The sequence below is a fragment of the Lactuca sativa genome, chromosome 1 (genome assembly GCF_002870075.4).
Source record: "Lactuca sativa cultivar Salinas chromosome 1, Lsat_Salinas_v11, whole genome shotgun sequence".
Taxonomy (NCBI): domain Eukaryota; kingdom Viridiplantae; phylum Streptophyta; class Magnoliopsida; order Asterales; family Asteraceae; genus Lactuca; species Lactuca sativa.
The window spans coordinates 100,022,374-100,035,196 of record NC_056623.2 but is presented as its reverse complement, the minus strand read 5'-3'; the positions used below and the strand labels follow the sequence as shown (position 1 = coordinate 100,035,196).

At 33.1% G+C, this 12,823-nt stretch overlaps 1 protein-coding gene across 4 annotated transcripts; it reads right to left on the bottom strand.

Annotated features, from left to right (window-relative positions):
- Positions 1-1,972: 1,972 nt before the first annotated feature.
- Positions 1,973-8,441, bottom strand: LOC111899396 (disease resistance protein RUN1). 4 transcript variants are annotated; one of them, XM_023895241.3, is made up of 7 exons: positions 7,824-8,438; positions 5,403-6,531; positions 4,469-4,789; positions 3,474-4,388; positions 2,830-3,397; positions 2,306-2,367; positions 1,973-2,225 (listed from the first exon to the last, which is right to left on the bottom strand). In XM_023895241.3, the coding sequence occupies exons 1-6, from the start codon at positions 8,357-8,359 to the stop codon at positions 2,339-2,341; spliced, it is 3,498 nt and encodes a 1,165-aa protein (XP_023751009.3). In that variant the 5' UTR covers positions 8,360-8,438; the 3' UTR covers positions 1,973-2,225; positions 2,306-2,338. The 4 variants fall into 4 exon arrangements, with proteins under 4 accessions (XP_023751009.3, XP_042757966.2, XP_042757964.2 ...); XM_042902032.2 differs by having other exon boundaries at positions 1,973-2,206; XM_052771777.1 differs by lacking the exons at positions 1,973-2,225; positions 2,306-2,367 and having other exon boundaries at positions 2,943-3,114; positions 3,278-3,397; positions 7,824-8,441.
- Positions 8,442-12,823: the final 4,382 nt, after the last annotated feature.

The window sequence follows — 12,823 nt, the reverse complement described above, 5'->3', positions numbered from 1 at the left end:
ATCACTCGCCTTTAATATGAGTTTCCAATGAGTGATCTTGGTCCTCTCTCCTTCTTTCTGGGTATTGCTGCTACTCGTATCGCCTCCTCTCTCTTTGTCTCACAATTTGCATTTGCTCAGGAGATCCTTACTCGTGCTGATATGGCCATGTGTAATCCTTGTAGCACTCTGGTTGACACTAAATCCTAGCTCTCGTCTGCTGGTGAGCCGGTTTCTGACCTGACTCTATATTGAAGCTTATAGGAGCCTTACAATATCTTACCTTTACTCATCCTTATATTCCCTATGCTATTCAGCAAGTCTTCCTTTTCATGCATGACCCACGTGTACCACAATTTTAGGTTCTAAAGTGTATCTTGAGGTATCTTAAAGGTACCTTAACTCATAACCTTTATATCCATCGTTCAGTCGTTGATCGTTTGGTTTCAATTCTGATGCTAATTGAGTCGGCTATCCCACTACTCATCGATCCACATTTGGGTTTTGTGTTTATCTTGGTGATAAGCTCGTGTGTTGGTCCTCCAAGTGACAACATGTTGTTTCTCGGTCTAATGTTGAAGCCGAGAACGGGGAGGGGGTAGCTAATGTAGTTGTTGAAACTGTTTGGCTTAGAAATCTCTTTCTCGAGTTATTTTGTCCTCTATCTCGTGTCATGGTTGTCTTTTGTGACAATGCCAGTGCCATGTATTTAGCCTCTAATCCAGTACAACACCAAAGAATCAAACATGTGGAAAAAGAATTGCATTTTGTTAGGGAGTGTTGCGATTATGCATGTGCGTGTTTTACATGTACCCTCCGCCAATCAGTATGAATATATTTTTACAAAGGGCTTACCTACACAGTTGTTTTCAGATTTCAAAAATAGTTTGAACATTCGAGATCATCCTGCTCCAACTACAGGGGCGAGTTAGATAGTTTTATACATGTTCTATATTCTTGTATAGTAGGGTCTTTTTTGTAACATTCTACACTATATATACTGATATATACATGCAACCCTAATTAATGGGTTTTCCATATATTCTAGCATTTCATAAAAAGTTTCATTAAGTACAACGCAATACATTGACATGTAAGAAAAGGTTTACAATGCATCTTCAATAGAGAAGACATGCTAGGGACAAGCCTACAGCTGAGGAGTTCGGTAAGATTTAGTTTAAAATTTATGGGCTTGATTTAGCTCGTTCTAAACCTGATGTGTGGTGGAGCATTAAATCCAATGACAAATTCTATGTGGCATCTGTTAGAGCTTGCATTGATGGGAAAACATTAGTCAAACAACAATGAAGGTACTAAGTGGAATAAATGGCTTCCTAGCAAGGTTAATATCTTAAGATTGAGGGTAAACTTGAATGAAATCCCTACTAAAGTCAATATGAGTAACATTGGGCTTGACATGGATATATGTTTTGTCTTTGTGCTCTAGTTGTTCTAAATCTACATATCTCTTATTTGGATGTCCTTTTTATCTAAATTAGAATGGAGGAAGATAGATGGTGAGATTTGAAAGGTATGCTTCTAAATACTACCAATTTGGTGATTCGATCACATTGGTGGCAATTTTGACATTTGAGGGCTTCCAGACATGTCAAAGGTGCATTGGACTATGTTATTTGTACTATGACTTGGGAGATTTGGGAGATTAGGAATGAAATCAACTTGCAAAATGAGATAGGTTGTTGTGAGGATTTGTTTAACAATGCATTTTATTAATTTGTTCTGCTGGTTAAGTAGTAGGTGTAGAAGCTTTAAGGTTGATCGGATGTTGTGGTTGGCTTGGCCTTCTACAACCTTGATTCCTTTGTAATTTTCTTCTTGTTGATAGTTGTTCACTAACCTTTGTTTGAGTAATATATTGCCATTCCTAAAGAAAAAAAGCAATGTCTAAAATGTCATGTACTCATGTAATTGACGTGAATCACTAAAATTACACGATTTAGACTAAATCGTAAATAAATATAGCCAAATATCATGATAAACTTCCGAACATTATGATTAACGTAAGTCACTAAAATTACATGATTTAACCTAAAACAGAAATAAATATAGCTAGATATCATGATAAATTTGAGAACATTAAATTCAAAGTTCCATAAAGGTATATGGGCTTAAAGGTTGGCCTATCACAACATATGATCCCCATGTACATGTTGATGTTTCTATTTCCAAGCATCCATCACAAAGGTTGTAATTCCTTGTCACATCCCTGTACCAATTAGTAACTTCTATTACAACATATTTGGTCATTGTGCCTTTTATTTATTCTTATGAGATGAGTGATATATATGAGTGTCAAAAAGTACACCTCACTTTCTTGATCAAGTATATCCGAATTCCTCTAAGATAAAGTTCTAAAGCGCATTTTCTCTTCTCATGAAACCAAAAATAAAAATAATACTACATTAGTTATTATTCACATACACCCACGTGCGTAAAAGAGTAGTTATGATTAGTTCTCTAAATGATTTGGGTTTTGATCTAGTTATGATATTTTTTGTGAAGAAACTTACAAAAATCCCATACTGATTGATCCAACAAATCAACCAATTTAGATAGATCAATACTTGGGTCTATCGACCATTTAGGTTGATCCATTTGAAAATTAAAAGTAATTTTATATTTTGGATAATTAAATAAATAATGATTCATATATATATTTTAAAATAATTAGACCATGGTCTATCTATTTAAAAATAAATATGCCATGATCCATCTATTTTTTAAAAAGTTGGGTCAATGATCAGATTATCCATTAACTAATTGGCCACATAATTATGCATCTACTTGGATCATAGTTCAAATCATGGTTTTGATAAGAACGATATATACCGTTAAATTGGGAGTTCATCATAAACTCTGTGTTGTGTAAGAAGTATGCTCCTTTAATTATTTCAAAAGCAGAAAGATCTCCACCATTGATGTGATTCCATGACTTGTAATAATCCAATGGATCTTCATCTTCATTTGTGCTTCCATCATCATACACAAGCTTCACCCCACACTCCTTTATAATTTGATCTACTTCTGCCTTTGCAATAACCGTAATCTGGTCACCACGTTCCATCTCATTCATCCCAAACATCCAGTGGCTTAACAATATTTGGCAATCTCCACCTACATTGACTTTGTAAACATAATGATTGTATACCCATGTGCGCTTCTTTGTTATATTATGAAGTATGATCATTGGCAAATAACGAAACTCCTCATTTGGAAATAAAATCCTCTTCTCAGGAAATGGAACCTTGTGTATGCAGCAGAAATTCAATCCTCTGACCTTATTACGAGATGATGGTATGGTAAATGATATTGATGCCTGCTTACTTCTACGCCTGATCCAATTCGGCATCTCTTCGCCTCCATAAATTGTGCTGAAGATTCCAAATTCATAATACATCTGCCAAATGCAACATGAATTAATACCCAAATTTATACATATTGACACAAAGATGAATAGTTTAACTAGAGGAAACCTGAATCTGAGATTCTTGTGCTCGTTTAGACCAAAAATGAGTTCCTACGCGCATTTCATTAAGGAAGTCTAAATTTTTCCAACCTAAACTATGTAAAACATTTTCCCGAACGCTTACTATTGGTTGGAGTTTGACCATGCCTTCAAATTCAAATGACAATGGTGCTATATAATCTGAATACACTGATAACTTGAGTGGGCGGATTTCTGGATCAAGTGCAACTCTTCGTAGTGAAGAGATATGAGAAGAATAGAGGATCAACTTTCTTAGTGTATGTGGAGGATACTCAACTGACTTTAAATATTTACAGTTTTCTAGGCTAAGTTTCTTAAGTCTAGGAAGGCTTCTCACACAATTGGGCAAGGAAGCAATAGGATTTTCATCTAAATACAATTCTTCTAATATGGGTAGGCAACTGAAGTCTATGGGAAAGGATTCGGTGGACAAATTATTATTTGCAAGTGATAACTTCACTAAAGATCCCGATAAAAAGCTTGCAACAAACTTGAAATCACTTGGTATAGCCCCCAAAATGCTGGATGGAGAGGTTTTTGCGTTTATGACAATGTTGTTTACATTGAATATTTTCGGTGGATCTATATCTCTTATCTCAAATTGAGATTCACCAAGATTACAACCCTCTAACAATAGTGTTTTAACGTTCTTTAACATGCTTATGGTTCTTGGTTGGTTTTCAAGCTTGTTACAATAGCTTAGATCAACGAGGACAAGTTTAACACATTGCTCAATTGATTCACAAACCACAAGTAAACCAATGCAATTTGTAAGTATTAACCTCTCTAGAGCAAGGAGCTCGCCAAAGCCAAACACTATATGGAGTTGTTCACAGAAACTTAAATTAAGTATCTTTAGTGATTCAAACGACATTTTGCCATTTAAAGATGACCCGATTACCTACAACATTGCAAATAGGTTAAATTAGCAATCCATTTCATGAACTTAATATGGAAGAATAATAAATTTAGATAAGTTACCTCGTTCCTACTCTCAAGTCGTGGATTTATATCACAAATACCAAATGATTGAATATTGCTATATGACATGTCAAGGGCAACCAAATTCTCCATTTGCAAGTCTGATGGTATAGTCTTTAAAGGGAATCCGTGCATACACAACCATCTCAATTCTTCTGGAAACTTGTCATAAGACCCATCAATTTGAACATAATTGAGTTGCAGTAGCATCAAATTATCCATATTACCCAACACATCAGTTTTCAACTTAAACGACGATCGTAATTTTTCATTCTCAAGCATTCGCATGTCAAGAGCAAGGCCTAGAAGATTTCCCTTACCCTAAAAAGAAATGTAATATATATATATATATATATATATATATATATATATATATATATATATATATATATGCAAAAGTTCAACAAGGAACCATTTTAAACCATAGAATCAAGAAACCATTATTTTTTCAAATTTTAGATCTTATTATTTATCGTAAAAAAATTCTAAAAATATAGAAATTCATAACTTTTTATCTTCTTTCCATTGATATCAAATTTGATAAAAAAAAAGTATTTTACTTTTTTTTATATGTTCAGATTCACATTGTGAATTTATATTATAAATCATTAATTTTGTATAAATTCACTATATAAATCTGTACAGATTTCACAGCATAGATCTTCTCATAGGGTGAATCTGAACAAATCAATTTTTTTAATCAAATTTGATATCAATGGATGGAAGATAAAAAGTTATGAATTTCTATGTTTTTAGTTTTTTTTTTTTTTTTTTTTTGATGAAAAAATTGCTCTAAAAGTTGAGAAAATATTGGTTCATTGGTTCTAAGGTTTAAAATGGTTTCTTATCGAACCCAAACTTTTATATATATATATATATATATATATATATATATATATATATATATTACTAACAAGTATAGATAAGCAGACACCTTTTTCTGTTTCAAAACTTTGAACGACTCCTCATGACACCATAATCGACTTCGCTTCCACGGTTTTTCCAGTGATTCTTGACGTACCACAAATCTTCCCATGTCTCTAAGCAGCTGATGCATCATTAGTTTGTTATTCTCACCAACACTAAGCATGCATCTATCGATTAGATTTGTGATCCCAACTCGTGTGTTTATAGCACAAGCCTTTAATATTGTTTCGGTAACATCCCTATCCATTCCAACAAAAAAACAAGCAATATGCTTAAATAAATCCTTGTCATTTTTGGATGGCAAAGAGTCAAAGCTCATTCTCAAGACGTTATTGATGTGAGAACCAATTTCTTTCTTTAGCCCTTTTATACACTCTTCCCAATAAGCTACATCTCGATTATATAGAGACTTGCCCAAAACTTCAAGAGCCAATGGATGCCCACCACAGTATGTCATTATATTTTCTAATACCTCTTCAAAACCTGTATTGGGATTTTTGCACATGAATGCATGAAAACACAAAAGTTCTCGTGATCCAGTTTCACATAAGCCTTGAAGCAAGTGCTTTGCATGCTTGGGTTTAACATTTGTTTTGAATAGCGCACAACTCTTTGTCAACCATGCATCATTTGTCGTTAATATGATTTTGCTTCCTTGTTGAAAACCTCTACTTCCAAGTAATGCATCTAACTGTTGAACACTATCAACATTATCAAGAACTAGAAACACCTTTTTATTCTCTATTGCATTCTCTATTTGTGAGGTGCATATAGAATTATAATGGAATTGAGTTGGACTTGTTTTGGTAATGTCACCACAGAGTTGTTTTTGCAAATCATGCAACCCATTATATTTGTCAACACACCTCCTGCTAATATCTTCAATGTAACTACTTGTGTCGAATTCTCGAAAATTTGACCAATAGACATATTTTGCTAAAGATGTCTTACCGATTCCGCTCATACCCAAAATAGTGAGTATGTCTCCTGTATACGAGGAATCATCTTTCAACCATGAAGTGACAAATTTGATGGAATTGTTCATCCCAATAAGTTGCGGTATACCATTTCTTAAGGGTATTTGTAATCTACGACAAATGTCCTTAACAATCTCATCAATGAACTCTGCCTCTAGCCTGCAAACTTTCTTTTAATTATTAGTACAAAAAGCAATCTACCAAAACAATAAAGCGGATTTGCAGATTTAATATATCCAAAGATTATAAATCAAAATTTGATCACATTATAAGATTTAGATGATTGCCTCAATAGTCAATAGTGATCGTGTATATTGATGAGGAGTATATACGAATACATTTTAGAAATGTTAAGTATGAAACAGGGTAATCACAATTCATTCTACAACTATCGACGTCAATAGACAACCATATATTCAGCCATATCTAGAATATTCTTGTATACACATATTAAACTATTATTTTAATGATTTCACATCAAAAGTGTATCATGATTGTATCTCTGACGATATACGATTATCTAATGTGTAATAGCATCTCCAAATGGTTAAGTTATCCTAAGACTTAAAACTATTGCCACATCATCATTCTAATAACTTAACCTATAATTAAGTAACCACTCCAATGGTTAACCTCTTCTAAAAGTTTTTTTATAATAGTTTACCTAATTTATCAATATCTATCTAAAATGTTCTATAAAACCCCCTTAATTGATTATTCTTTTTTTAAACATACATTATATTTTCATTTTATTAAAAATATTGTTTCAAAAGAAATATATTACTAACATATCGTTCGGAAAAATTAATACGAAAAACTATTACGGAATAGTCACAAATAAATAATGAAAAATATATATATATATATATATATATATATATATATATATATATATATAATCATTATAATTTTATATTTCATAAAAGAAATGTCATTAAATATTTAATACAAATAATTAATAAATAAACAATATTTAAAACTAAAAGATATTTAAGAAAGAAATTGAAATATATCAAATGAGGGGTTAATTGACAAAACATTTGAGTATATTGACCACTGCAATATATATTGAGTGGTCAATTTTGAAAAGCAAGTAAGTTTTTCTCTCTAATGGTAATAAGCTCTTAATAATAAAAGGTCAATGATAATGGAGATGCTCTAAGATCAGAATATTTATGTATAATTAGAATTGAGCCCCACAAACCTGTCAAAAGTATAAGGATCATTATTCTATCACTATAAAAAATTGATTTATGCGATCATATAGTTGAAAATTTGGATTCAATTTTATGCATCTTCTTTATGATGCTACATCAAAAATATATTTGATAATATTGATGAAAGTTACTGAAGAAATGCATAGAGAGGATACAAAGTGGACATCTCATGTAGTAATCAAACAAAATTGAAGCAACATGGAGCTTTGGATAAAAAAGAAAAAAAGTAATTACCAGCCCTTTACGTTCTCTCCGCTTAAATTAGCAACTTTTGTAAGTGCTCTCCTCCAACGACCGATCTTTTGAGCCATTTGACTTTTTTTATTTGCATTTGTCTGTGTCTCCATCTGCTGCCTGTGCTTAGCCATAGCAATTCCAAAGGTGCCTTCTTGCTTTCTGATATGGGTGGGCTCAACATGATAGAAAATGGGGATAACAATCTGGTTGGATGTCCTACGTTGCTCAAGGATCAACAACAATTCATCAAGGCACCATGACGAATCAGCGTAATTCTTGGACAAAATGATAATAGAAGCCCTAGATGCTTTAATTGCACTCTCCAATTCCGGTTTCAGATCTTCTCCGGTTTTAATCTCATCATCATCGAAGAAGACGGTAATATTGGCGGCGATGAGGGCCTTATGAAGGTGATTGGTGAAACTATGACGAGTGTCGCAGCCTCTAAAACTTAAAAATACGTCATGTTTCAGACCATGAGTATGTGAAGAGGATGATGATCCTTCTAGGAATTCAGAAAGAACAGTCATCATGATGTGTAATGGGAAGGTAAGACTGTTTCGAGATTAGATTTATAATCAAAAGAATATAGAGCAAGACCCAAGTCAACGACTACTGTTTATTGTTTGACATGTTAGGAAATTGAAATGAATGGATAATAGTAAATCCACTAAGAAATTGGATGGAAACATACCGATGAAAAGGTTTTTTTGAATTGCAAAAGTTATGTTATTACCGTATAATAATATAATAACGGGGAATTGCCATCAAACCGCGGGTGAAATAAAAATCAAACGACAAACAAAAAAATCTTGCAGTTTTTAGTATTTCAAAATACATTAAAAAAAAAAAAACTGAACCGCACTGCACATATATGTACTAGGTATGAGACCTATGTATTACACGGGTTTATTAAAGTTAAAAATTTTATATCTAGATATAAACATTAAATATTTTTAATGCCTATGTTATCTCAAAGTTTAACAAAATATATTTTATTATATCTCAATTTTGACAATATTGTTTTATTAAAGTGTTTTTTTTACCATTAAAAATATTTATTATGATTTTTTTGTTATATAAATTAAAATAATGAAATATATTTTACATATATAATAATAGAGGTGTTAATTAGTAGAATTGATTAATTTTTTATTAACAAAAAAATAAAAATACAACATGTGAAATTTAAATAATTTAAAAATCTCATATAATGACATATGACAAAAATCTTGAGGAAATGACAAGTGGCAAAACCATTTTCATTTATTAGGGTACTAGGTATGAGACTCATATATTACATAAGTTTATTTAAAAGAAAATTTAAATATGAAATTCTAAACATTTGAAGTTTGAATTTAAAAAAAAATGAGAACAAATATTGAATTATTAAAATTAAAGTGTTTTTTTCTCTTTAAAATTTAAAAAAAAAATAATTTAGATAAATAAACAAAGGAAACTAATAAGGCTTTAATTTAGTAATTTTGAAATTAAAAGGAAAGTCCATTAATGAAAGTAATATGTATTTATTATTATATTTAAATATTATGTGAAATTTAATAAAATGGAAAAAAAAAAATATAAAGTGACAGTAAAATGAAAATAATAAGAAAAGGTCATGTACATAATGCATTAGAAGATGACAAGTGACAACCATATTTTCATTTATTAAGGAGGATATATATATATATATATATATATATATATATATATATATATATATATATATATATATATATATATATATATATATGAAACATCCAAAAATTACAGTCTAAAAATTTCGTTTTAAATCAATAATAAAACCATAGTCATCAAACAACACATAAAATCCATAAATAGTGTATATATATATATATATATATAAAACATCCGAAAATTACAGTCTAAAATTTTCGTTTTAAATCATTAATAAAACTATAGTCATCAAACAACACATAAAATCCATAAATAGTGTATCTCAAAATATTATAACAACTATCAAATATATCAGAGTATAAACATCTCAGGCTGAATAAATGGTGTGTGCACTGCAATCATTCTGAGCTCCTCTTTTGAAAACCGAAGTCCCTGAAACCAAAACTGAAAACTGTAAGCACGAAGCTTAGTGAGTCTCTCCAAACTACCACATACCATACATATAATCATGCTACTGAGAGATACGGGCCCCGCCCACACTCAAGGAGATATGGCCCCGCCCATACTCCGTTAACTAGGAGATACGATCCCCGCCCACACTCCGCTGACTAGGAGATACGGGCCTATCCACACCCCGCTGACTAGGAGATACGGGCCCCGCCCACACTCCGCTGACTAGGAGATACGAGCCCCGCTCACACTCTGCTGACTAAGAGATATGGGCCCCGCCCACACTCAACCAATCATGAGTTACGGAGCCCGCCCACGCTCGAATAATAATGAGATACGGGCCCCGCCCACACTCAACCAATCATGAGATACGGGGCCCGCCCACACTTGAATAATAATGAGATAAGGGCCCCGCCCACACTCACATACATAAACAAACACATACAAGTATCACACGGACAACAAGTATAGCAAACCAACAATCTGACTGATATCTATACTCTAGTAATAATGAGATACGGGCCCCGCCCACACTCCATGTTCCTATCAAGAACATATAAACTACACGGGCTGGCATTGGTGCCTTAGACTCGTTCCTACTGGAATAGGACTCACCTTGCACTGTTGGAATCTCACAAATAAATCTATGGCTACTAGCTGACAGATCCCTAGACTGTCAACATCAAAATAAAACCCAATTAACCATATGAGTTTCCAATGCATAACCCTACAATACACACTTGGGGTAAAAGGACCATTTACCCCTAACATAGCTTGGTCCAAGACCAAGGTCCAACTCATATTCTGAAGGGCAAAAATATCAATAGTCAACCAACGCCCAACTATGGCCCAATTTTCCAAATTAGGCCCAAACCCCTCATATGTTCTAACCTTAAGACCCAACCATTTGTTCTGGTCCAAATACTTGGCAATCCAATGGTCCAATATCTCATAATCATCAAGGTCCAGTTATGGCCCATCCATGGCCCAATTTTCCCAGTTGGGCCCAAGCCTGTCTAATGGGCCTTATCCTAAAGCCGAATCCAAATATTCTAGTCCATATACTTGTTCTTGGATGGCCCATAAATAGTCCAAACATCTAGGCCCAACTCAAACCCAACACAATTAGGGTTTTCACATGAAATGACGATTGGGGTTAAGTGTTTCTTACTTAACCCATTAAGGACTAAATCCATTAAGTCCCTCAATCTGCTAGGTAAATCATATAGTGTAATTGGCATAAGCCATACATCTATCCGCTGGTCCAAACGCGAGTCCCGATAGGTCCAAACCAACATTTTCTAAAATTAGGGTTTTCTAAACCCTAATTAGGGCTTTTAACCCAAACATAAGCCAACTAAGTCCAAAATTAAGTTTTTAGGTCCATTAGGGTTCCACTAGGTCGGGCACCTCCCACTACCACCTTGGGTAGTGGCAGTTGATGTGCACAAAAGTACCCACTAATTTTAATATTTATAACCTAACAAACTTAACTAACTATGCACTTATAGGCAGTGTACCTAGTCAGATTACAGTATAGCTTGGGTAAGTCGGGTGTCGATCACAGGGAACGGTGTTCTAATTAATTTACTTACTATTAAATCAACCTAATTATTAACAAGTTTAAAAGGGGTTTTATCTGATTTTACATGATTAGATGAACTTAAATCAAATTCAATAAGTAAAAACACACTCTTGTTTAGTTTGAATCCACTTCTTCCTTATGGCTTAGCTAATGATTACGGATTATTAAGTTGGTTTTTAGTTGTATTAGTAATTTAGTTCTAACTTTACCAATAATTAACCAATTCATGTCAAACCATGTATGTTCACACATAATTAAACACAGAACTAATTATGAATGTAAATATGTTATGTAAGATTTGTAATATAAACGCAATTATGGTCACAATACACGTTCTCTAGCACAGCTAAGCTTATTTACTCTAATTACTAACTAAGATTGTTCAATCCTAGCTCTAACAATTCAATGTTCACTAAATCATTAGGTAAACAAGTTCATGCAGTTAATGGTCACTAAGCTACACAGAACATGCAATCAAGCAATTAGAGAAACAAACAATAGCATGCTAGGTTATACAAATCAAACACAAGCAATTTTTACCAACCAAACTTAATCCATAAAAATTGAGCTATTCATAAGCTGGAAGCTTCATCTAGCTAAACAAGAGTAGCTAGATTCAGCTGCTCATCCTAGCAACTAATAAACCAACACAAATTGAATCAACAGAAAACATGTTCTTAATTAACTAAAATATAGACCTTTATTCTTTTTGGTGTTGAAAACCTTCTTCCAGACCCTTTCTTGCGCTCCGAATCGTCTCCTGGAACTCTTTCCTTCGGCCCAAAAGGTTCTTCTTTTCGTAATAATCAGGAACACTTAAATAAACTCCAAAAACCCGCGCCACGCCGTGGCTATCCAGGCCATGTCGTGGGCTTCAAGTTATCCGTACCGGGCAAGGAATCCTCCGAATTGCGATCTTTATCTTCTAGAACCCTCATGCCATGTCGTGGCCGACTTTGCCACGTCGTGAATTCAGTAGCTTTCGTGGATTTATTCTTTTCTTGTCTTTCAAGTCTCCCATGTTCCACATATTGTCACTTTTAGTCCCTCTCTTCGAAAATCCTTTTAATTGACTGAAAATAACAATTTAAAGTCATAAGTACCATTATTCTAAACATATTATCAACTTATTAATAAAAATGTACTTAATTATTGCCTAAAATAGGTATAAATATGGCAATATCAAAATACCCCACACTTAGGCTTTGCTTGCCCTCAAGCAAATTTAAACTTAACTCTTAATTACTAACACCACATAGAACAATCCAACTCTAGCTCAGCCATTATGCCAAGACCTCAACGCATGCATTTGTGTCTAAAATTT